This window comes from Neodiprion fabricii, chromosome 1, assembly GCF_021155785.1.
Source record: "Neodiprion fabricii isolate iyNeoFabr1 chromosome 1, iyNeoFabr1.1, whole genome shotgun sequence".
In the NCBI taxonomy this organism is placed as follows: Eukaryota; Metazoa; Arthropoda; class Insecta; order Hymenoptera; family Diprionidae; genus Neodiprion; species Neodiprion fabricii.
Genome location: NC_060239.1, coordinates 7,326,991 through 7,352,851, shown reverse-complemented (window position 1 = coordinate 7,352,851; position 25,861 = coordinate 7,326,991). Strand labels below are relative to the sequence as shown.

Here is a 25,861-nt window from a genome sequence, read left to right as displayed (position 1 = left end):
GCACGATCGTGCAATATTCAATGATACATTCTCTCAATTTAATAACGCATCGAATATGTAAATTTTCTTCCAAGCTGGGGGGAACTCTGCTATTAATATGGCCAGAGTCGAGTCGGAAATAAAATCCTGCACGTAACACAGGAATAAAAGTCGACTATTCCCTTGTGACGTGACGTACTATTTACATTTCTGCAATTTCTCACGTCAACCTTGCGAGAATTATCGGTTTCAAGACTCGCGATGCATAAATTTCCTAGTTTAAGATATAAATCCTGATAATTATTATATTGAAGTATTTTATCGCGACGAGACTGAAACTTTTAATCGAGTCGGGCACGAATTTCCGTGAAAGAGTTCATCTTGACACGAAGGAAAAGAAGTATTATCGTACCCGCGCCCCGAAGGGGATGTTCGATAATCGATGCCGCCGCATTTATACATATATCTGCATTTTGAAGTATATTAATTTCACCCCGTTTCCGTCCGAACCCGACGCTGTTTTTACTTACAGGACTTTCCACTTTCCACCAAAACATAATATCAGCCTACTCCGATTGCGGAAAATATCTGCATCGAGCGGAAAAGATGGGTATTGGTTTTCGCTTAAGCAACGATACGAATTTATGCTCCGGCGTATAATACCAACACAAGTATCGATGTACGTTGTTGCGTTACGTAAACTTATTCCAAATTATTGATTTATCCATTGTTGAACAGGTCTTTTGGCAAAGCGAAATTCAGGGGAAAATCTTGGCCGATGAAAATTCTTGCTTTTTTCTTGATCTACACCCGCTGATTCTAAGTATTCCTAGTCGTCAGTTTTACGCACATTCGTTTTAGAAAAATAACCATCGTTTGTTTCTTCGTCCCTCGTTCTGGTTAGTAAAAAATGAATTACATCCTATTATGCGGTCGGAGTTGATGTTTTCTTGAAGAAGACCGTCGAGAAAACGTCACGGTGGGTTTAAAAAATAAAAGTTTCGGATGTATTTTGACGGAAAGAAGGCAATGTTGGTAAAACTTTCCTCGGGGCACTTGGCCTCCCGTGGATATCTTGCACGGCGAAACAGCCCCGAGGCACTCGGGTCACGGTCCCAGGGCTGCTTAGTACGCGACGTTCGCACCCTTCCCCGGGGCGAGTGGATGCCGTTGTAAATAACGGCACGCGCCGCGTTACGCCCGATCTAATTAATTGTAAATAGAGTAGAAGTAGACTCCGTTCGTCCACCATTTTCTGATAAATTACTTCCCATAAATCGTTCGGCGAAAGCTCCTTTCGATCCTCCGGCTAAAATCGTCGAAAAACAATCCAGCCTAAGAAGAAGAAATTTATTTACTCTCCGTTCTCGTCCGATGAAATTTATTTCGTTCAAAGCTGCGAGGCTCTTTTTACTCGAATCAGATTTTGCCTGGATCCGGTAAAATCGTTTGGTGAAAATTCAAATTGGAATGAAATTTGCCCAAGTATACACGGTGTGAAAATAATTTCTCAGTAAGTCCGATAAAATTTTTTGGTTCTTGCAACCATTTTTAGCGTATCACTGATTGTGAGTGAAACAAAGTGGGACATTATGCTTAATTAAATTTATCCAACAATGTAAGGTTCGGTGAACTCGATGACTCATATGATTCAAATCAGCGGGGTGGAGGTGAAAATATAGCTTACAATATTGAACTTTCGAATACCCGAAAACATGTTTCAGGAAATTTCGAAATGTGGAAAGTTGAGGTATAGAAAAAATCAGAATTTACAATGGACAGAGTGTAGAAATTAGCTTAATTATTGTTCTTAGCAATAGCGTTAGTTTTCTCTACTTTGCTTCTCTGCATTTTGCCCTTTTTACATTTTAAAATTCTGTGAAACAGACTTTCCGTTTTCCATTGTGGACCCGCGTATTTTTCAATTTTCACATTACCTCCCTATGTTTTCCACTCGCCGCCAAAATTATTGATCGTCCCAAAGAACGACGAGAGTACATTTCTCGAAATTTCAAAAAAGTATTTCAGTTCACCATGAAACTTGGTAAAAAAATAATATTACCGCATGGAATTCATACGCAAATATTCATTAGAATCGGGTAAATGATTACTGCCGAGTCGATTAAATTCGACTAAATTCGATTGTCACGAATAATTTTCTTTACGTTTTGCAGTGCGACTTTTCGGTAAATCGAAATTACACCGCCAACTTTACAAGAAAGATAGAAAAAAAAAGGCTTGAGGGGATGATCGTCGAAACCGCAACGGGGATGAAAATCGAAGCGTTACAAATTTTCCGCACGCTTGCAGCGGATCTGCGACGATGAAGAAAAATAAAGAGCTGGTCGGAAATACGGGTTTTGCTTTCAGCACGGTATCTCCGTTTCTCCGCAGCAGCTGGGCCTTATAACGGGACGAGATATCCTTTGAGCTTTGCGCCGGTGTTATACACCTACCTCAGAATTTTCGCAATGCTCTTCCCGTTGCGCGAAAGGCTCTCTCTTCAAGCATTTCCGTTTCCCTCGCCTCGCGGCGAGCGGAATTTGTAGAATAAGAAATGTGTAAATTCTAAGGCCGCATTCACACGGCGAGTTATCCAAAGTCGACCTTTTCCCTATCGATCGGTCGATCGATGGATTTCATCCCCGCTTCTCTTTTGTGCGCAGGAATATCGTCCGCGTTATTACGCTTCTTCTTCTTTTTCGCTTTCTTCCTGTTCCTCCGAATTCAACTACGGGATTCTTCCTCCTCTCAGGCACCTCCGTCACAACGTAACATCGATCAAAAGCTCCTCGAACCAAGGAAAGCCGGGATCTTTGCCCGCCTCTCTGGCCGCGTGTATTCGCATAAAGCGATCATTATTCACATCACAATTTTACTCTTTATTTTTCTTTTTTTTTGTTTTTCTCTCCCTCTCTCCTTTTTTCTTTTTTTTTTTTTACTCTTTTACTCAACACCCGCGACGATTTATTACGATGTCGGAGGGGCATAAATACCGCACGACGCGGTACAACGCCTCCGCGCACCAACCGCGAGGGAAATTTTTCCAACCGGATTATACGATTAAGCTTAACTCCGACACAGATCGAGACGATTCGAACGAAATCGGTGATTTTTCCCGGTGTGAACGGGGCTTGATAAGTCAGACACGGGCCGGAGGGTGCAAGCAGAAATACTTCTACGTGTAAAGAGCGTCTCGTAGGTGCGGTAAGTAACCGTGGTACGGTATATACGTCGACTCGAGTGCTCCGAGACACTCGACGTGCGGGGTTTTAGACACGTATAGACGGAGGGACGAGAATCGCCTCGAAGCTACGGAAAGACGAGAAAAGCTTTTCGAATTTGCCAAACTAAGCTAAAAGAAAATACTCCACTCCGAGTAATTTCGAGGGAATAAGAGGCACGACGACGATCCGTTAGCGAGAAACACGCTGTGCGATATTGTTCGTTTCAATTCTCTTTCTGTACGGATGATTTATTTATTTATTTTTTTTTTTTTTCTCTCTCCAAATGATTATTGATGACCGGAGCGATCGGTGGAATGCCGGAATACCGCCGTTGTAAGGACTCGGCTGTGACTGAAATGGCAATAACGTCGGCCTACAATCAATACGGAGACTGGGCGCCGGGACGGGGTGGGCGAAAAACGTGGCGGATTCGAATAAAAGACAGCAGGTATCTCTGGTGTTCTCTTACAGGACCGAAACCCTCAGGTAATAACATTTTCGTCCGTAACACAGAGATCGCCGGTCTATCTGCTGTCTGTTATCCCTCCCGCTCCGTCATCCATAATTCAAAACAACCTTGGCACTGAGCGATTCGTCGAAAATCAAGAGATCCGGAGCTTGGGAGAAAATCTTCTTTTTTTTAACCACGTTGTTATCGCCAAAAAACCGGGGAACGACTTTTCTCGCGACTCGCCGCGCCGTAATTTTTGTGAAATTTGCGAAAAGAAACTGCAAAAAAAGCGCTCGGGCAAAAAGAAAAGTGAAGCGAACGTATCTTCCTTACCGCAATGTATGGATTCCACAAATAACGATACAGATATCCGTGTGTGTATAAATATATACATATTTACGGATGTACATGAACATCTAGCGAGATTCGCGAGCCGCGCGCGGTTAGCGGTTATACTGCAGAAACGTGTTGCAAAATTTATGTGTGCACGTGTTTCTGGCTAACCAGAGTAACGCAGAGAGCTTACGTATCTGAATTTCTGCAGGGAGTATTTCAGCCACGAAATAATACGCAATTTTAAGCCCCCGTTGCATAAATTTTTTAACATAGACCCCGCTGCAAGCAAGGAAAAAATGAAGAGGCAAAAGGGGGAAGATTTGCAAAGTTAAGCCGCTGATGGCACCGATGGCTGCAGCTGTATGAAAAGCAGCGGCGATGGATTCACGTATCGTTTAATTCGTTTGCGTAAGAATTGGAAAACGGTGTTGTACGAGATAACGAGTATTATTTATCATTAATTAGATCAAGGTGAGATTGTTTATGTACATATTCACCTGCGTAAGATGAAAGATAGTTTAATATGGAATAATTTTTCCAGTAAAGTAATAAGGATTATCCTTATTTTTGTCTAAAAAGGTTATCAAAAATATAACGAGAAATATGTAAGATTCTCATTAGATTGAGAGGAAAGAATTGTGGTTTGCATTGATTTTGACCGCGAATAATTTTTCGCTTATATAGCAGACAACGAAAGATTTCGCGAAATCAAGTGAAATTTAATTCAAACAAGAAACTGTTTATTTCACTACCCGCAAAAATGGTTGTTTCACTCAAAAACTCCTTTTTACTCAGTGATGCAAAGCAATTAGTGTCATTCGAAACAAGGCTGTTTTATCGAATTAATTATTTTCGCAAAATAACGACAGTAAGCGGTTTATCTCATCCGCGTAGCGTATGCGATAAAAAAAAAGCTATTTATAAATACAATTTATCAGAATGAATGTAAAATAAAAAAAAATCTTATTTTTATTGAATGAGACAAACCATTTTTTTTTTGTTTCTCTCTCCTTTTCGTGTTTCTACTAGGGATAACGAAAAGAATTATGTAAAAATAACGAAACGTTATTCAGTATTTTGCAAAACGAAACACTTTTGTGCTATCCTGTACGATTGAACGGCAAGCGATAAGCTTCATCGTTATTTTACAATAAAAAAAGAAGCCACCGATGGACGGTAGGTTTATCTAGATGAAGATGAACGCTCCGTTTTCAACCTCAACAGGTACTCACTCCATCCGTCCGCTCGGAAGGAGACGAGGATAGCCTGCAGGGTGTGTAACAAATGCTGGGCGCGGAGGATCAGCCCTGAATCTTTATTGACCGAGCAGCTGTCGCAAAGAATTCATATACGCTTTAGTATTCATGCGAAAAGCTCGCCGGCTCGAGGAGGGAAAGAAAAGAGAGACGAAGAAAGGTCGCGGGTCGGAAGAACCGAGCGGCACGTGACGTCCCAAAATTCCCACTGACATGTCATTCCGCCGCCCCTCGATTCGCGGATATTTCCTCGTCTCGTCGGATTTCGCTGAAAAATATCCGCGACTTCTGCCGGCCGGCGCTAAGAGGACGTCAATAACGCAGCGGCCATACCGAACTCGGGGAAGGGAGTCGGCTTGATGGGAATCTAGCACTGCGAAACTTCCCGGGCCGAGTTGCGAAACCTAATTAAGATAGTGGGAACTAAAACATCGCCAAACTCTGCGGGGGGCCGTTTAATTGACTCAACTCCGACTACCGACAAAGAAGCCGCGAAGACGCCGGGGACGAGGAGGACCCCCGAGAATCGCAATTGCAGATTTACCCCCGAGATTTCACGCCGGGTGACAAAAAGGCCGCGGCGTCGGCTCGCCGCCTGTTTATGTGTCCCGGACATCTCGAAAGCTCCAGCTTACTTATACGCACCGCAAGCTCCGACTCAATTAACCGGCTCGAACCACTCGCTCGGCCCGACGACGACGCTTCTGAGCTTAACCTAAGTCGACCTTGATTTTCTCATTTCAATGTCACTATTAAATCTAGTCGATGAATCGATTTCCGCCGAGCGATTTCACGAGAGAACTGGAAAATGACAAAGTCGTGGTTCGTGTTAATCGAAACTGAAATATAATCGGCTGTACTTTGTGAAGAAATTTTAAAGAGAAATTGAAGACCGATAGTTTTGATTACGAAAGGTCAATTACTGACAATGTTAAAAAAAACTCGCGTTGTTGTTTTAGTTTCAGAATGCGTCAAAATCATGTTATAATATTGTTTGTCAAATTTCGATGAAGCAGTTTTATCGTTTCGTCGAACCGAATGATACTAATTTTCGACGGATAACCGTGAATTAGGTTTCTCGTAGCGTTGACATTTTTTTTTTCTTTGCGGAAAGCTTAAGAACATCATTAATTACAACGCTCAATCATTTCGAAAACAAAGTTCTTCTAACCATGACCGAAGAACTGAGAAGAAAAATTCCGCTCAAGAAATTTCTGGACAATCCACTTACAAACAAAATATGTTACAATTTTATCTACGTTGAGCAAACAGTACAACTTTTTGGATATTAAAAAATATCAATATTACGTAATTGTTAAATACTGCTGTGAGTAAACTCAACTTGATCAAGCTTGCAGTCACATCTTTCAAGTCTCATTCCGTCATTTGTTTGACGTTAAAAAATAAACGCTGATTTTTCGATTTTCTCGATATCTAATCGACTATCGAGTATGCTCGAAAAAAATGTGGAAAATATTTCCAGTACAAAAAAAAAAAAAAAAATTAGACAACCTGATTCCTCGCAGGCCCTTCTTCGCTTACAGCGAAATTTTACATTGTAACAAGCTAAAGAAATAAATTTATAATACCGTAGGTCCGTAAGTACAACGTGTAATACCGAAAGCACAAAGGAAACTACAAATTTCTCGGTTCGGCTGCCGCGTTTATATTTTATGACTCCCGTGCAGGGTTAAGGCCACAAAAGTTCAAGGTCGTAACCCAAGGTTTTCCTGCAGATGGCATCAATGCTCTGGGATGCGAATAACGGAGCTTTCGGCGGGCCGGTAAAGCTCCCGATGTCGCAGAAAATTCGCACCTTCTGTCTTTACCACCGCCGAGCAAAGCCCATCGATTTTCGCGCTTGAACGGCCGTCGGCAACAGCGCGGTTGTTGGTAAATCTGGCAGCGATACGAAGCTGAGCTTAACTTGTACACCGATATGTAACACAAGTCAAAATACGATACAACGTATTCTTTTTAATTACAGTTACGGGATAGAAATTTTCATGGGATTATACGTACCTGACAAATTTTCCTTCCGCATTTTATGGAACTGTAATTGCGTTGCGGGACGACACGTCTTATCGTTGGTGGGAATTTTCATACCTCCTACGATATCAATTTATATATATATTATAAATATTTTTAAGTATAATATTCTTCGAAATACGCCCAACACGCAATATTATTTATGTATGTATGTACATGTACGCTAAGATAAATTTATTGAAATTAACATTGCACAGCATATGTACTATATAGTGTGTATAATAGGTATTATCATGTGTCTAGAAATATTTAAACATAACGAAATATACAACGCACGTCGTTACACTTATATATTTATAGTTTTCAGTAACAAATAAGTCAAGAGATAATTTTTTATCGGCGGAGAACTTGGTCCTCTTACTGTTATTATCATCATCGTTATTATACTCTCAGCGGCGAATGATCTTCAAATATATAATGTATGGTTCCGTAAGTTTGTGTTTTAAAGAAATTCGTTACACTGTTCCCCATAGCATTCGTCTTAACTAATTAACTCGAAAATTCTTCGAAACATATGGAATGTTGATGTACGTTAGAAATCTGAAAACATAATTAAATACTAACGTGATTCGAGCCTCTTATCTGCCATTCTTTTCTAAACAGACCTTACAAATCAAATATTCAAGTGTACAAACTAATTCGCAATACTAATCACGACTGTGTACCGGTAGGTTTATTTTACATTCTCTCTCTCTCTCTCTCTCGCTCGGTAAATTCTTTTCAAACTCGTACAAAGACTCCTTCGCAAAAGAATCCCTTGAAAGCAGGCGTCGATTGATAACCGACGCAGGTAAGAACCCTCAGGAGTGAAGGTAAAATTCAATAAAATACAAAAGGACCGTACCTAGTCTGGGAGTCCGGAGGATTCGAGGGGGCGGGAACCCCCTTTACGTCGAAGTTTCAAACGCCGCATATCAGATTCGCGTCGATTATGTCGTTTTCGGTAGCAGGACGCACGGCGACGGTCACCGAATTGTCGAAAAGCCCGCTTGAAACGAGCCTCACCGAAGTCACCCCGCATCCCATCACGTTCTCGATGCCCTCTGGAATTTTCAACAAGCTCGTTACTCGTGCCGCGAAAATGATCGTTTACATTAACTCAACGTCGTATCGCGTCGTCAACTTTCGAAAATTCAACGTGGCGTAATGTACCTGGCTTCGAATTCACCCCGCAAATCGAGTCGAGGAGAAGCAGATTCGTCGAATCCAGTCCGTCGCTTCCTCCGATCTGTACGTGATCCTGCAGACCCCACTTGTCGCACTGTAAATCGGATTTTCACACCTTGTCGTAAATTGCAATAGAAGCTTGTACGGTATCATTCTATACGGATAGGTACACGTTAGGGTGGTCCTTAAAAAGGTCATTTTCGAATCGCGACCGGCTCGCTTGATATTGCCATATTGGATCCACGATTTTGAATTTTGTCATTTCAACTTCAGATTCGTAATCAGCGACCTCGAAAACCCCCGAGTACCGAGTTTTATTCGAAACCAAATGACTTTTTGAATTTCGCTCAACCATATTCGATCCGCCATTTGCAATTTTCAAATTTCGAGTTCAGATTCGTAATCAGCGACCCATGAAATCCTCCTGTAGAAAATGTCATTTGAATTCGTCGGGTAGATTCGACGCACCCCTGGAAGGGTTGAATGGAATCCACCCTTTTTGGGGCACGGGTGAAGTGAAAAAGTGAAAAAGTGAAGGAATTGTTTTTGAATTATCCGGAATCAAGGACCACCCTACTACGTACACATATTTCCATCGCGACTTTTCAAAGTATAATCACATGTCGCACACGATGTAATTTGATACTCGTGTCCTGAATAAAGTTGTTGTTTTAGATAATAAAATCTCTTTGCCATCCACGTGCGTAAGCTCTAATCGTTATCGCAAAATCAGTAAATTCCATCAGTCAGCTGTGCATAGATAACGAACGGTGTAGGAGGCATCGCGTAGAACGATTTTGCCGTGATGGTTATTTGACAGCTCATTAATTGATAAGAGTGATCGAGATAGCCAAAGTCGCGAGCGAGCTTCGACGACACTCGATCTCCTTATCGCTGGTCTCGCGGTTTGGTTTTCAAGAACAAAGAGCGGCGGCCGATTTTACACCAGCCGTTAAGTCGAATGACAAATCATCCCACGTATCGCGAGATCATCCGCGAAGTTAAGATTCACCTTTCGTTGATTCGACCGGTTCCGGAAGTTGCGCAACCGAGTTTATTCGCGCATGGCTGCGAGGCTTACCTGGTGCACGGTTCCCGTTTCCATTTCGCGATTCGCACCTCGAGGACTTCCGATTCCAACGCCGAGAGCAATCACCCGCACCACTGCCGGGTACATCGCGCTGAGGGTGCAGTTCACTCGGCGTCCGTAATTCCGAAGGGTGAACAAGTCCGACAAGCTGTCGACGAGGATGTTGCAGGCTGGAAAACGTCGGGAAGTTGAAAAGAGCCAATGCCGAGAAGTCGTCTCGCGATAAGATTGAACCGACGCCGAGAAACTGTCTTTCCCACAACTCTCAAAGCCAATCTGCGAGAGATTCCGTCGCGTTCTCGCGCAGGCTTTTCACCCTCTCGACAAAACGCCCCGGGTTAAGTTACAATTTCCTATATCAAGCTTCCCTCTCGAGGCAAGATACACGTGTCCGCGTCGTTCTTAAACACACTTCGCTCCGACTGATGATTCGGGCCCGTATTGTCCGGCGACAAAAGGAATTCAATTAACGGAGGAAGATTGCTAATCCATTGGACTGTGCTGAAATTTCGAACACACGTGACGACGGAGCCTGCAGCTTTTTGTCTGGATAATATTGTTTCTGACCGACGAGGGACCGGCGGAATAGCGTCCGAACGACAATGTATACACCTAACTTGGATATAACGCTTGCCGCCTCAACGTTTATATCGCCGCGAGGTGCAGGGGTGTTAATTGCGCGATGCTAACAAGGAACGTATCCCTGATCGATCTCTCCCATTTTGTTACGTATTTTTTTTTTTTTTTTTTATCACTTTGAGGGTGGTGAAGGCACCATCCAAAGTGGGGTATGTCAAGGGACGATTTGGCAGTTTCACCCACAAGAACGTGATATTTTTTTAACCGGTCCAACTAGAAAAGCTTTCCGATAGCGAGAAGTGAAAAAGTTATTTTCTGAGTTAAAAAAATTTGAACCGCCAAATCACCCCTTGACACGTCTTACTTTGAAGGGTGTTTTTAACCCCTCGAAGCGTTTAATGGCAGATAGAAAACAAATATGGGTCGCTCAGTTTTTAGTCTGCTATAACATATTACAAAAGAAATCAAATCGAAGCGATACCTTCCTCGTAAGAATAACATTCGAATTCGGTGGACACGCGTGACTTGATCAAATATTAAAGCTGCACGAGAATGATTGTTCTACCGTTATTTTTCTACCGTAAATCAATCGCAATCTATGCTACCTACGATATATACGCGTAAAAAATTTCGTTTCCAATTGTTTGTTCTCTGTACCGAGAGATGAAATCGCGAAAGCATCGGGCTTCATCAGCCTTGTTATTCATGTATTTGATCAAATTTTTGGTAGTATATTTCTGAAAGTGTAAACATGGACTATTTTTTCTCACGGTGAATCGCACCGCTGTATAAACAACGAACGCACAAAGTTTCGAGATCGGAGATGAAAAATAGAAGGGAAACGTTTTAATTCAGGGACGTTGAAAGTCGGGTAAAAGGTGTACTGTGTATATGCTGATTGATATTTATTCGTACTTACGATTGGGATTTTTTGGAAAACGCACCATCACGCTGAATCCTCGTCCTTTCTGCGGAATCTTGTACTGAATCAAGGCCGCATTTTGGCTGCTCAAAAATACCTTTCTCACCCGTCTTTCGCAGAATTCCGACAATCTCTCGTCCAGCGAGAGCGGATGATCGGCCGCGCTCGGAAATACTTCACCGTTCAGTTCCCATCCGTCGACGAACTGCGATTGATGATTGAAAAAAGAAAATCAACTCTCGACTCTCAACGAAGCTTTTTGCGAGAGGCAACGAAGGTTTGATAACGATCGGGAACTCGTAACTCGCTGCAAGTTGGCACGATAAGGGGCAACTCTCAGAGCGAAACTATTCAGCGATAACGCGCTTACAGCTCCTGAAGATGTAATTGCATCCGGAGGAAATCAATTTACCGTACACCGTTCAAGTTGTGAGATACTCACCGAGACGAGACCACCTCGGTCGCAAGGTACGTCGAAGGAAGTGAAATGGAGCTCGACTAGACGGTCCGGATCGGTTAAAAAGTAGACGCCGCAGGCTGTTTGGTCGTTCGATGGTGATTTGTAGACGTAGTGACCCGGTTCCGAGGCGACGTGCATGCAATCTGCGAAAAAGTCAAACGATGAGACGATAATTTTTTCCGACGGGGGAATTCCGCATTGCTGAAGAGTTAAAAAAAATTCCACCCATTTCCCAGAAGTTAATTCGAAGCGATCGATTGTCCGCCAAATATCCGACTTTCGTGGTAAGAATGGAAAAGTTTGTTCAGCCTTCTTTGCAAATCGGCAAAACTCGGTGAGACTGAGCGCTGAATCGGTTCATCGGCGAGTGCAAAAGTTAGACGGATATTTAACCGAATGATGATAAATGCGGAGAATTAGGCATTTCACTCGGCGGCGAGTGAGGAATGGGCCACAAATCAATTAGAATTCGCCAACTCGAAGCGAGACTCGAAGCCTGTCTTGAGTCATGGTCGAGGTCGGGCGTTTTCAGCGATCGAAAGTCTATTGCTTACGCCGAAGAGTGATCGATCACACTCGGAGTTAGAGCCCCGGAGATGTACATGGACCATAAATTACCTGAGATGAAATGTACGGTTTCACGAGACTCTCGCAGTCCACGTTCCTCGAGAAAATGAGGATCGAAGCCGACCTCCTTCTGCACGTCCGGCACCAAAGGCAGCTGAAAAGAGAAATAATCACGAAGGGTAGAAGAATTATCGGAGAATTAGCCCGAGTTGTAAAGTCATTAAGCTCTGAAACGACTCTGCGGATATCCGTGAAGTTTATACGATCTATCGATGAACTTCGGTGACGGCATGTAGCCGTTAAATCGTTAAATCGGCCCACATGAACGAGGCGATTGCAGGTGTTACACCCACGTTCGAATTATCATTCCACGGAGGTTTTCATTTCGGGAAATAGGAAAGGACAGCTGCGGGTATTTGAAAGCAGCTTTTGTCCCAATTTCAATTTTTTTCACAAAATGAAAACAATTTTTCTGACTGCGAAGCTGTATCAATGCGATTACTTGCTGGATTCCGTTTTCCCCTTCGCAATTGTGCAATCCTTACGGATTAATGTGACTTTGACGATACAATTTGCCCTGGCAGTTCGTCGATTCAATTTTATCCTCAATTATATTTGGCGTTAATTTGGCGAAATGCAACTCGAATTATACTACAGCTTGGATTTCTGGTAATGTCAATAATAATTCGATTAAGAAGACGGTAAATAATTTTAATCAAAATCACTTCATTCGGAGTTGAAATGATTTTTGTAACTCAGTAGCTGTGCGTCAGGCGTAAGACAGGTCTTCTTCAGCGTATAAAGAAAACAATTTATAGGGTAAAAATTTTCAACAGTTACAACGATGAAAGTTTTTTTAATATTTTAATATTTGTTTTCGACCGTGAATTCTAGATTACACGCTTGACGCTTTTGTAACAACAGTTTTCTTACACCCTTATTTCAAGTCTGTCAACTCTACAAGTACGGCAAGCTTCCACTTCCATTGTTGTAAAAAAGAGTCGAATCAGTCCTTGGTTTGAAAAATGAAAAAAGAATCCTGAACAATGAACCCCCCTCTTCGAAGCACCCTTTTCAAACCATCGACAAATCGCGTAAAGTCGCTTGAAATTTTTTTCCCAAAAGGTTAATTATAAGGAAATAACCGGGAAAATATTGTGTGAAAAAAAATACTTCTCCAAATATCGTAAATTTGTAACCCTACGATTCAGCGATTATTTTCCATACAGCTCAGTTTCAACCCTAATCAACATTCTTAAAGTGAGAAATTTATTAAAAGAAAAACAATAATCGAGGCCGAACTACGGATGTCTCTCATTGAACCAATTACCACAGACAAGTCCGTCTGCACGTTGTCCTCAATTGATCAGGTCGCAGCCCCGTTCGTTAAGTAATCCTGCAAGTATTTATTCACGCGTTTAGGCAGATAAATCTCGATAAAACATAAATTTTCGCCCACGTTTCTCCCTCGCACTCCGTTTCTGACCCGAGTCCGTTTCTCCCGGGTCCGAAAAATAGTTTGCGGGTGAATAACAACAACAATGACGATGTCAATGATGATTAAATTAATTATCCGCTCACTTCGGGGTGTGAAGTTTATACCTGGCCGAACCGGCCGCGTTTCTGTGTAATCCCTCCTGGACCGCAGACGTAAATTGTTGTACCGCCAGGCGACGTTGTCTCCAGGATGACAAGCCCACCGCTGTTCTCTCTGCAGCTATACCGATTCGAATCAATATCCGTTTTCCCCCCGAACGCGAGATGAAACTTTTGCTTTGTCTGATTTTTCTTTACTTGCTTTAATTTATTAAAGGAAAATCCCACGCGCGTCGATAAATTTCATTCACTGGCTATTCGTCTCTTTGGTACTTTGAAAGCCTTTTCAAGGGAACACCCTGGATGATTTCGACGTTGACTTGTACATCTCCGAATATCGAAGTCCACGTATCTCGATAAATGCACGAAAAAGGGCTTGACAGCCCCGTTCTGTACACAAATCTTAACACAAACACTCCGATACATTTTCATTCGACGCAGAAATAAAGAAATGGCACGGATTTTACGAAATCGCAATAGTAAATTCGCAAATTAATGCTTAGTCAAATTCAAATGCGTTCGAGTATTTTCCTACAGAATTATGTACAGAATGGTGAAGTACAGACATATATCTGCGTTAATGTCGAAATCTACAAGGGCACCCCCTCCAACGTCACACGTTTTAAAAGCTCTGCCATGCACAGCTACGTCTTATTCTGCGTGTACTTAATTCAATATCAAATTTCGCAGCCTCGCAAAGATTCGGTTATACAACCTTTTTGGCGGAGGGTAATTCACTATAAAGACGAGTTATGCCCTAAGGTATTCCATTTGAGATCCTTTTCACCCTGCATACGATGCGAGAAGCCCAAGATGCGTACGAATATTCAAACTCGTAAGCCGACAGACGATGTACGTTACTTTCACCAAGAGATCGCGAACCGAGCTCTTCGTTTAGCGAGACGAAAAATTCGCTTTATTATTCGAAAATTCATCCGCAGTGGGATACTTTTCAGCAAGTCTACGGTAAACGATCGTGATTATACGATCGAGATTACATCAACGTTCATCAAATTACACCGGCAACCGTAATTCCTATCAAGACATCCAAACTATCGACAAAGTTGGGAAAATTTTAGTGAAACGGGCTAACGCGAGTCGTTACCAATTCTCTTTAGATCTCTCCAGGTGTCGAAATATCAATTTACAATATACGTTGCGACTCGTGAAGATGAAATTTGCGTGCATCCATAAGCGGAAGCTGATTTGAGTATCGTCGCGACTTCTCAAACGGCATTTCCTTTTTCAAAGAAACTGCAAAGACGGGTCTTCAAGTTGTTTGTTTCGGGGGGATGGAGTTTTGCAAAACAGAAAAGCAATACAATTTATTCAGCTTTTCCAGATGCCGAATCACCAACCGCGGATGAAATTTCGTCACCTGGAAATATGTAACGCGAATCGAAAATAACGCCGACGAAATACCAAACATATTTCATTCACCGTTCGGCTTGCGGATTTCTTGATAATGGTTTTTCAATCCCGGTATCCTGACTTCGAGCCGTCGCGTCAGTCTTCGCGGAAAAAAAATCTCCGCTCCAATGTAAAAAACATCACGCTGCGCTACATGCATCCTTTTATCCGATACACACGCTAAAAGCCACGCAAGGCTTGCGGTAAATTTTTGCGAACAAACCGCACCTGATTTATACAAAAACTCTGGCTACGCGTAAAGTCCCAATTTTCATCAAGTATTTTTACCTTCGTTCAGTCGGTTGAATAAATAGACATAAGATAGATAGGACTGTACGATAAATCGGTTCTCAAAACTCTGGCGAAAAATTTCACCAAAAAATTGAAAAACTGCACCGAAATCGGTTTCGTTGAAATACTCAGAAAAGCACGGCAAGGATCCGCACGAGAATAAGAGAATCCTTTCGACGATTTTACTAGAGAGAAGAAAAAAGTCTTACCTGTTGCTCGAGTCGAGGGCCGAGATCAGAGTTGGATGCGGATGCCAAAGAAACGAAAACGCCGAAGATCGTAACAAGGATGAGACGGAGCGGAATCCTGGCTGAATAATCGGCGAACATCCTGTTTTCTCCTTGTCGATTCAAGGCTGCTGGCTTAATCGACGATCTGTTCGCGGGGCGAGGTAAACGGTTATCCGTCGATAAATCGGGCTGCAGATGAGAGTTGAATCTGCGAGCGGAGACAGCAGAAGCCTCTGTGGCGTCGCGACGCTCGGCGTCCCTCTTATAGCCCGCGTTGCCCTCTGTCCTCCCTGCGCATTCCCGAAACCTACGCCACCATGGCCGTTCGCACACAACTTCGAAATGCTGCACCCCGTTTATCCACACCGTCAACGTCACTTTGCGTCGGGCTTCGCGTTCTACGAGTGCGTGCGAAATTTATTTTCCCCGTTTTTGCGCAGAAATTATTCACGAGGCGACGTCGGAAGTCGAGTTCGATCGGAACGCGCGCGATCCTTGCGTGTTTTTATTTATTTATTATTTAACGATTTGGTTAATAATATCGCTCCGATTTTATATCCCGCGTATTATACAGGTGTGTGCGTGTGTGTTTGACCATATCCTCTGTCTTTCGACAAATAATCTAGCCTGCGCCACTTATTGCGAATTAATTATCCTAGAGCTATTCTTCGTGAGCTATCGTCCACGAGAGACTGTTTTCCTAGCGGTTGTACTACCGTTTTTTTCTTTGTTCTTTTTTTTTCTTTTTTCTTATTTTTACTCTTTTAATACACGTCGTTACGAAAGTTTCTTCGGCCGGCGTTAGCCGCTCAAGGAATTGTTACAGCTTGTACATCTGCTCTGCAAACGTATCGAGATTGCGATATTAAATCGTTATTGCGAATCGATTAGTAATTTAGTCGGCTCGCCCGCGGTTCGTTAGTGCGAGCAGCGGTCCGCACTGTCTTGTGAAATATTTTCCCTCTTTTATCTTTTATCGCCGACTGCACGGCCTCGGATTTCCCTTCGAATACCCTAAATTGTCCGTACGGTATTCGTGTTTCAGAAATTATCCCTGGAGCTTATTGTCGTTGAAATCAGACGGCGTACCGAATGCTGTGACTTCCGTTCCACGAGAGCATCAATATATCCCAGCACTTGATGGTCAGCGGTCCACAAAACTTGGCCATTATATACTCGAAACTCGAGAAGCGTTAAGGATCTGCAATGTGGAAGATAAAAAAGAATGGCGTCAATTTCTCGAAATTCATGGCTCTCTGCTTATCGTTAGAGTTGTTATATAAACGAATTCGAATCACATTGTACACGGGGATTCGGTGCTTTTGTCGAAATCTACTCTAAAGCATGCAGGCGTTTCAACCTGTACGTTTCTCCCCGCTCAATTCCGGGTTTTTTTCGACGATACGTGAAGGTTTTGACAATCCGATAAGAGTCCATTTATAACGTAGCTAGTAGTGCCAGATGAGCTTTTGTAGCCGACGAAATAGCCTCTCATAACCTTGCCGTCTTATACCCTAAGTAGGTATATATCTCGGTAAGAATGTCCCCAAAGACGGCGGAATGGCAAGAGAAGAAAAAATAAGAACAAGTCCGTCGGCCTGTGAGACTTTTCAAAAACCAACGGCACGTACAATTTTAATGTTTTTCTTAGGGCAATAATTCGTCTTAGATCCTGAATTTTCCACGCCGCGTTCGAGTGAAACTGACAAAGTAGAAAAAACTTTTTTTTCCTATCGGCAAATTAAATTAATTTGCCCAAACGATTTCTGCAAGTCTCTTTCTTCCGAGATCGCATATAATTTTCCTCCAATTATCAAGCTCCTTTTACGTTTGACTTTTATCTTCACATTTCATAACAATATTCGTGTTGTACCTCAATAGTATTTGTAAATGAAATTTTTTTCTTTCCAACAGACTTTTGGATATCAGCTTTTCCTTCAAGATTCATACAGACCCAGAAGACCTTTCCTTTGACACTCTTCGCGTCGCCTTTTCTTTGATATCAGTCGTTTTTTCGTTCTTTTCTCTCTCTCTCTCTCTCTCTTTTTTTTTTTTACCCATTTTCACGCGGATGGAGAAGGAACCCTCGCATAGTAAAATGTGATCACGGCGACTGGCCGTCCGCCACGAAGGTGGGTGAAGTCTCTTGGGAAGCAGAAAAGAGGAGAGAATATCGATAGCTAATTAAGTGAAGTCGGGAAGAAATTTGAAAACGCTTCGTCACGCCGGCTGATGCGTACATAACCAGACTTCGTGTATGACACATATTTACCCGTCAAGAATCAGTGGCACGTTATTTTTATAAAAACACCATACGCTGGAAAAAATGTGACGTCTCAATTTTCATACTGTGGAAAAAGAGCTTGCAGGCAAAAATGAAAAATAAAAAAATCCGAACGCAGAGTGCCGGAAGAAACGGTGGCGCGTTTTACACGGATTATCTGTACACCGTATAAGATAGGCGGAACATTGCTGATTTGGGAGCTTTTTTTTTTTTTTTTTCTTTGCGAAACGAGGCTTGCAAACATTGATAATACGGCACTAATTGGTTGCTCACTGGGTTCAGATAAATAATAACATCGACCGTCAATTTGAAAGGGCGGCGCTTTCAGCGAGAGAGAGAGAGAGAGAGAGAAAGAAAAACCTGTAGATACAGGGCGCAAAATCCTTCGCACGGTTTGGGGGATGTTGAAAAAAAGTCCGGAGCTGTAATATTACGGCAAATGAGCATGAGCTAGACAATGAAAAAGGTAATTCGATTATGTTTTCGCGGCTTGATCACCGCTGTCACATCGGTTGATGATGAAAGTCGATCGCACAATTGGGCGAAGGAATTGGATTATGAAACGTTGACTCGACTCGTTCGTCCGTAATTTGATCAGAACAATGACCGTTTGTATTTTATCATACAATCAACGACACCGCGCGGTGATAGAAATTGCGACTGAAATATATTTTCACGATCTCTGAGCATTCCGACGGCTGTTTGTTTGTTTTTAATTTTTCGAATTTACGATCGGTGATCGAGGTAGCGGAACGTACCTGATCGATAACTGATCGGACTTCAGGTGCTGCGAGAATTCGCTGCTGAGGATCATCCGGCTGATTGTCGAGCGGGGTTGTAAATTTTTTATTTCCCTCCCAATGCCGGCCACTCGGTTGACCCTGATAGGCGAAGATGTGCCCACGCATATTCAGATGAACCGCAACCCGATCGCTATCCCCTAGATATTCCAATGCCGAATGCATTATGGGTACGATGCGTTCGCAAATAACGTTTCACCGTTATATCCCATCGATCCGATTTCCAAATTCGCCCGGTATACCTTTCGATTTCGTAACCGCGACTGGGACGGAGAAGCGTCGAGCGGAAATATTTTGCCAAAGTAAAAGACGCGGTTTCTGATTGTCAGCTATTTTACAAGCGGAAACGTCAACGATTGCATCCGCGGTGTCGCATCGTTTACCCTGCACCCGAGGAATTATGTCGTACAGTAAAACGAACCGTCCGCGGAGGCGGTAAAAGAGAAAGAAAAAAAAGGTGATTTTAACTTTATGGGCACGCGGAAAGATATTGTCGCGGGAATGTTTGCCGACTGTTCAATGGAGCTTAATCAATTTAGATTAAATTTGACGAACCGATAGAGCTGCGATAATCAAAGTGAAAATACCGCATTGAAAGCACGTCATATAACTTTTGGCACAGCTTCGGTAACTGCGAAAAGTCGAACTGCGTGTTAATCGATGAACTAGTTGCGTTTCCACAATGTGACAATTCCGCAATAACGCGAATTTAAAATCGTCAGGCAAATGTATTTCGATCCGATCATCTGATTCACGCAAGAACTTTGGCCATTGTATCAAGTATATAAATAAAAATAAACTTACGACACTTTGGTATTCCATCAAAGTTCACTTCATTGATCACACGTGTAACAGAATATCTGCGACTGGCAAGAATCTTGAGGATCCAGATTCAACAACAACCTGCCAACAGCCAATGCTCGTACTTTATAATGTAACACGTATAAAGCGTACACAGCGAACCACTTGCCAAAGTCTTAACGAAGATGCGGTTCGTGCATCAGGTGGTACTGATAAACCACCCGGCGGTCTTTCTTAACTATATAATATGCGAATACGCGAGTGTGAGTACACACACACACACACACGTGCACACATGCTTTCCATACATTGTACACACCTCTAAGAATTACGACCAGATACCCAGGCCGCCGTTATCAAATTTACTCTACCTGTGTTTGATCTGTTCCGATTCTGCTTGCGGCAATAGTTGTGCCAGCTTCTATACGCGCGGTTTCCCTGCTGGGAGCATCGTGGGTTTCGTAAAACACGCGTACCGGCATACATGTGTAAGATACCAGAGTCAAAGACGTCACTGTAGTTGGAATTTTTCTCGACGAACGCGAGCGAACGGCTTTCTAGAAGAAGTCAGCTGCACGACTAGCATCCAGGTTCGAAATTTCGGAAGTAATCGTAACTTGGTGAACTCCGGAAGAAGGTCAGGCGGCTTAAAAGCTCCGCGCTTTCCGCTCACTGAAATAGTCAACATACGCATGATCGTCAGTCGTAATAAAGTCTTGGTTTGTTTTAAATATGACGTAGAAAATCTCGCGACGCGTCGAGTCGCACCGGTGAGGGAAAAATTTGTTTGCACCGTTATCTAACGTCGAATCACGGTCTTATTACTCTTGACGCTTTTAAGCTTCTCCGTGCGCGTGTGCGTTTCTGTTTGTGTGCACGTTTTTTATCGTTACGTTCTTTGCAAAACGTTCTGCATTTCAAGCGAAACAGCGACAACGCGCTACGTACTACGTACAACGGACGTCATCTTTTACGATCAAACTGTCAAATCACGCGAAAGTCACGAATCACGGTACCAAACATGCCACGGTATCAGTTACGTTTAGACGCGACGAATTTTTTCACCTGGTATTTCGCACGAGGTATAATATCCCGGAAACGTTTTCCACGAATTTCATTTTTCAGGTAGGGTAGTAAACGAAGGTCTGATTGTAAAGCACGCAACTCTGTTCACCCTGCATTTTTTCGAAGTGAATAGAAATGCTCTTCGATCCGCAGATCTTCCATCGTCGTCGCATACACGCGGTGAACGGAAAAATGGCAATGCACCGTTTCCTTCTGGGAGAGAAATGAGATACAAAGAAAACAAAAAAAAAAAAAAAATAAATAAAAGAAATAAAAAAAAATACAACGACCCGATACTTTCTACGGTATTTACGAAGCTTTTCCGCTTGACTGCGGGAGAACCCGCTAGCCTTTCAGGAACAAGTAAGAATATACTAGGACGTGCGAAGGCCTGCAGTCTGGGTTAGAGCTTTTATTCCCCGAAGATATAAATTCGAACGAGACTTGTTATCGAAGACATGAATTTTTCATTCTAGAATAGCGGAATGGGTGAAAGATGCAAAGAGATTACCCGACCACCGCGACGCGTGGCATCAAACGACAATAAAGCTTTTCCGGTCGACGTTACAAGGGCGAGAAAGTGACGCTGACGGAATCGAGTTAGACTGCGTGTATGTAATTGTTGGGGAGGGTGGGTCGTGATCGATTGATGAGTTCGGAGATTAAGAGGGATTGGAATGGTGATTTAGGATTTCTCTGCATCTTCCCTTCCGCCAGCGGATCTAACCCGCGAGGAAACGTTCCGTGTTTTTATTCGACCTGCGTTTGCTCGAATGTGAATAAGATATTTGGAGTATTAAAAGAAAAAAAAAAAAAACTTGTAATTAGTCTGATCTCGGTTCCGATTCCCAGTCAGTGCAATTATGCCTGTGTCTCGAAGAAATCGAAGACATGACAGCTCCAGGCGTTTAGCTCATAGTTTGTACGTTCCTATCTTGTGTTTACATAATGTAACGTCAGTCAAATACACGTCAAATTCAACAGCCACAACTTAACCCCTGAACTTTGGTTCCGCGAACTGCGTAGCGTCTTTGCCGTGATTGAATTCGTAATCTCAAAAGGCTTCTGCGCCCGAATGACAGCTTTGAAATTTCCCAGAGCTTATCGGCTTTCCCTCTCTCTCTTCACCCGATCACCCGTCTGTCCGTAGGTAAAATTCAGCAGAAATTGGAAGCATCATGAATATACAACAGCCGTCGATCTTTACTTGTCGTAGGTCAATATTGTCCCAGCAGCCCAATTCCGCCAACAACGTTTTGTATCGAAGGATAATCGTATATGCCCGAATATCCCGGATTCTATCATCTCCCCCGGGGAACAAACCTCAGCTTACCGTCGCAGCTGATTACTGATACTGATTTACTATTTCACGTTGAAAACCGTATCGAAATATACAATCCCTGATTCCAAACCGATGTTGGCACGATTATTTGCTCCGATTTTTAACCGTCAATTTAACTCGGTGCTCTGCTATTCCAGTGTGTAAATTTGCTGAAATTTTGGGTAGAGCTTATCGGCTGTAAGATACTTCCTGCAATATCGCCAAGTTAAAGATCAATTTATTCCAGCTCTCGTTACACAGAAAACTGGCGAGTAAATAGCTCCTATCTAGTTTAGCAACAACGAGGACGTAACTATACCTATGCACTTGTAAATATTTAGATTAAAATTCGCTTTGGACAACAACCGTTTCGATTGCAATCAGGATAGTAAACTGGCTACACAGACTGTAATTGCCGAGGTATTTGCGCAGCTTTACATATCTAAGATTTCAACTCCGTCCGCGCGGAAGAAAATCTGCGTACCAATTGACGACGCCTCGCCCCTCGACGGAGATCCATCGATCTCTGTTCGATCCCTTGGATCGCTCAATTTACGCTGCACGAACGGTGCAAGGCAAAGAGGAGAGAAGTAATTAGCACGTGTCCGAGCTGTTTCTGCGGTGTCGCACGTTTGGCGGGTACACGGATCACTGCGTAGTTACGCAATTATACACTACACGTATGCATACCATATTCAATGGAAACTGAATCGGGCAGTTTCCGTATCGCGCAGCTACGGAATTAATTAGCAATATTATTTGTATAGTCATGAACGAAGTCCCGAGTCCTCCGCTTCAAGAGTAACAAGGAAATTTCTCAGCGCGAAGCGTGTAAAGCGATACGCTTTTCGCCTGTGGCTTCCTTCGTTATACGAGTAATATTACGGTGCGACTTCGTAGATATACAAATTTGTGAAATATATTGTTACAAAGGGTGAAAATTTTGCCCGTCCCCCCCCCCCTTTCTGATCTAGTAGTCGTCGTCGTCGTCGTAGATAAAAGGCTTTCGTACGTCACAAAATTAATAAGATTGTTGCGTCGAGTAACATTAATGTAAAAACAGTCTCGCTTCTGACTTTTATCAAGGAACACGTATCGCTGATAAAACCATTTTTCTACGCTTAATTTATTTGTGCCTGTTGAATTGTTTCTTTACGCTCAACGAAACCGTTTTTTTATTCCGTATATAACACCAAATTCGTTAGAATATAGTATAATGTTACCGACTGTCACGGAGTGTACGAATAATCGACAAGTCTTATTCCTATTCCAAGTGTGGCTCGTAAAGATTGCAAGGTGAATTTTTCCGCCGTTCTAATTTCGGCCCTTCGCCTGACCCCGATCGAACCAATCGGCTTAAAAACGAGGCTGGAAACTGTCGCGTCCTGCACTTTGTCATGGCTACGCGGAATCGCGATGTAATTAAACTTGGAATATGGATGCACGCGCAGGGTTTCCGTCGAGGGGATAACGACGGTATTCGCAGACCCGAGTCTTTGATGTTTCAGGCTTACGGTTCGATGATGAGAAAAAAATAAAAATAAAAATTTTATACATTTTCAACACACGCTTCCCAAGACGTCCGGATACATCTGCATGTAAATATGTTTTTAAATTGCTTAATTAGTTTTTTCTATATATATATATAGGGTTGAGTTTTATAAAGTTGTACGTGTAAGACACTTAATATAACTCGGCAAAAAATTTTAAACATGTTAACGATGCTTCGCTTAAACTTCCTCCTTTTTCCCTCTGTTTATCACACCCTGTCAAATGTCAGCAGCTTGATGGTAGTTAGAGACGGGTATCTGATCCAGAACTTTCTGTATCGCTTCGTCGAAATTCACACGTGTGTATCAAATACGATTCTATTTATCGTGAGTCGATCAATGATCAATTATAAAAGATGATTATACAGAGGTATGATGAACATTTTCCACGATTCGTTTTTTTTTTTCTTTTTTTCTTTTGTTTTTTTAACAACTGTAATGGACCGATCGTTATTTTACTGATTCGATCGCCCGTGGAAGTAAGTTTGGTAGGGCGGTTCGATCGGCGGTCTGATCTCTTGATGTGTTGATCGGTCGTGCCAGCTCTCGGACACAGTTGGCGTGTGATACAATCCGTAATTTACTCCACTGGTGGCAATTTTCTTCAGACCTTGAATGCTCGACAGTATCAAAGCCATTTTGGCCAGGATCAACGCCTTGCCGCCGAGTACGGCAAGGAATTGAAATCCCATTGGGATTAGTATCGAGCCCATGAAAAGAAAGCCCATCATCATCATGGGAAACATGCTTCTGTTTTTATGGCGACGCCTTCTGCCTGAAAATCAGCGATACGTATCGTCATCAACCTTGATATCAACTTTAATAAATTGCTTTGTTCTGGCGCTACCTTGATTGATATTAGCCCCATTTTTTTCGTCTGTATTGCTCGGCACGAGTCCGGTGGCTCTGGAAACTTCGTCGATGTCTATTTTCAAAACGTGTGTTCGAAATAATCGTGTAAGTTTGTTTATCACTACTCGTTGCCAAACTTTGTCGTTCTCGGGACTGATATTCTCCTCCACATTGTTAGTCTGATCTCTGGAAGAAAATTATTTTTTATTTATATTCGAAAAGTGCATGAATATTTAAACCGTATATGTATGGAACCCTCACCGCGCCGCAACGGAAAATGTCGTGTCCAACCAATTTAACGGTATCCTGTGTTCAGCAAGATACCGTTAAATTATTGAAAAATGTAATAGATTATCGAACTGAATCAGTCGAAATAATCCTCAACGGAACGAAATTAATTTATATTTAATTGAATATCAAGTACATTTCATAGGTCATTAAACTCGGTCAAGAAATTAGCTGGATAACGTATTTCTTTTCATTTTATAGCCAGTCAGTTAAGTAATCGCGGAATATGGATGAGACCCTCAATTTCCAGGGCGCAGAAATGAAAAACTTCAAACCGCTGTATCCTTGAGTAAAAATGATTAAATATTCACCCGTCAAATTTCGTGTCAGCTATTGTTCTATTAGAGTGCGGATCTTCGTACCGCACCAAATTAACCCCATCGAGGATTGGTATAACGTCGTCCATCAATAAGGTATCGACTACCGTAATGGCTCGAAGCTGCAGACAATGACGAAGGGCGGGAAGGATTTCTCGGCTATCAAAATTTCCCCATGGCATTTGCGGACACCCGTCGAGCACAGCGCGTATTCCGTCTGCCCACCGCGAAAACTCGTCATCTTGGCTCGATGTTGTTTTTACAAGGAAGAAAATCACGAGGGCCCACTTAAACGCCGTTAACCTCATCTCGCACAACTGTGTAGACAATGATATGAAGATGACGTGAATATTTTAGAACACAGAAGACCGTCGCACGATTATTGTAATCAGCGAAGCAGGTGAAAAGGTGTGAATCATCACCTCGTGCTCCTCGTTCTGTAATGCTTCCAGCGATTTCGTTCCGATGCGACAAGTACCTTGAAACGAGGCCGAAAGGTTTACTGGCAAAACTGTTATTCCGCCTAGCTGGGAAAAAAGAACTTGGCGCGGATGTTTCAGCAACGATGGAAACACTGTACCTTGAGTATAGACGACACTGATATAGTGCACGGGTCAGTCATGTTCGTTGTATTTATGCTTAAACTCAATTAGGGTAAAACAGAGTGCGTGTATCGAGAAATTTGCACAAACAGGTCAGGGTAGCGGTCGAGGGCGTCGACGACTTACGCTCGACCAACTCCAGCTGTGCAATCGGAAACAGGAACTTCCAGTGTGCCGATGCAAAGGCCTACTCGAGCCTCGCCACACGTGACGGATTCAGGCCATTCTTTGCAACATTGTGCATAACGGATGCACATCGATATTCGCAAATTACTGGAAAGAGTATGCCTCAATTTCAGCTTGCACGTGCATTATTTACCGACGTTCATGCATGATATATTAATGGTACGGCTTGAGTTATAATAATACAA

General features: G+C 42.6%; 2 protein-coding genes across 2 annotated transcripts; both read right to left on the bottom strand.

Annotated features, from left to right (window-relative positions):
- Positions 1-7,451: 7,451 nt before the first annotated feature.
- LOC124182899 (corticotropin-releasing factor-binding protein) lies at positions 7,452-16,337 on the bottom strand. Its single transcript, XM_046570706.1, has 8 exons — positions 15,590-16,337; positions 12,135-12,237; positions 11,499-11,659; positions 11,054-11,261; positions 9,547-9,725; positions 8,451-8,559; positions 8,143-8,341; positions 7,452-7,838 (listed from the first exon to the last, which is right to left on the bottom strand). The coding sequence occupies exons 1-7, from the start codon at positions 15,707-15,709 to the stop codon at positions 8,199-8,201; spliced, it is 1,023 nt and encodes a 340-aa protein (XP_046426662.1). The 5' UTR covers positions 15,710-16,337; the 3' UTR covers positions 7,452-7,838; positions 8,143-8,198.
- Positions 16,338-23,823: 7,486 nt separating this feature from the next.
- On the bottom strand, positions 23,824-25,747 carry LOC124180906. The gene is made up of 5 exons (XM_046566826.1): positions 25,617-25,747; positions 25,311-25,485; positions 24,883-25,205; positions 24,279-24,469; positions 23,824-24,206 (listed from the first exon to the last, which is right to left on the bottom strand). The coding sequence occupies exons 1-5, from the start codon at positions 25,745-25,747 to the stop codon at positions 23,887-23,889; spliced, it is 1,140 nt and encodes a 379-aa protein (XP_046422782.1). The 3' UTR covers positions 23,824-23,886.
- Between the last annotated feature and the right edge of the window lie 114 nt (positions 25,748-25,861).

Bases quoted from the DNA above. Each gene is read 5' to 3' on its own strand.
- LOC124180906 (XM_046566826.1), bottom strand. From the start codon at position 25,747: ATGTGCATCCGTTATGCACAATGTTGCAAAGAATGGCCTGAATCCGTC. The intron at 25,206-25,310 runs GTGATGATTCAC...TTGTCTACACAG, and splicing joins TACAGAACGAGGAGCACGAG to TTGTGCGAGATGAGGTTAAC. The intron at 24,470-24,882 runs GTGAATATTTAA...ATTTTCTTCCAG, and splicing joins GCTGACACGAAATTTGACGG to AGATCAGACTAACAATGTGG.
- LOC124182899 (XM_046570706.1), bottom strand. From the start codon at position 15,709: ATGTTCGCCGATTATTCAGCCAGGATTCCGCTCCGTCTCATCCTTGTT. The intron at 12,238-15,589 runs GTAAGACTTTTT...TTCTCTTTTCAG, and splicing joins GCCCTCGACTCGAGCAACAG to CTGCCTTTGGTGCCGGACGT. The intron at 11,660-12,134 runs GTAATTTATGGT...ACTTTTTCGCAG, and splicing joins AACCGTACATTTCATCTCAG to ATTGCATGCACGTCGCCTCG.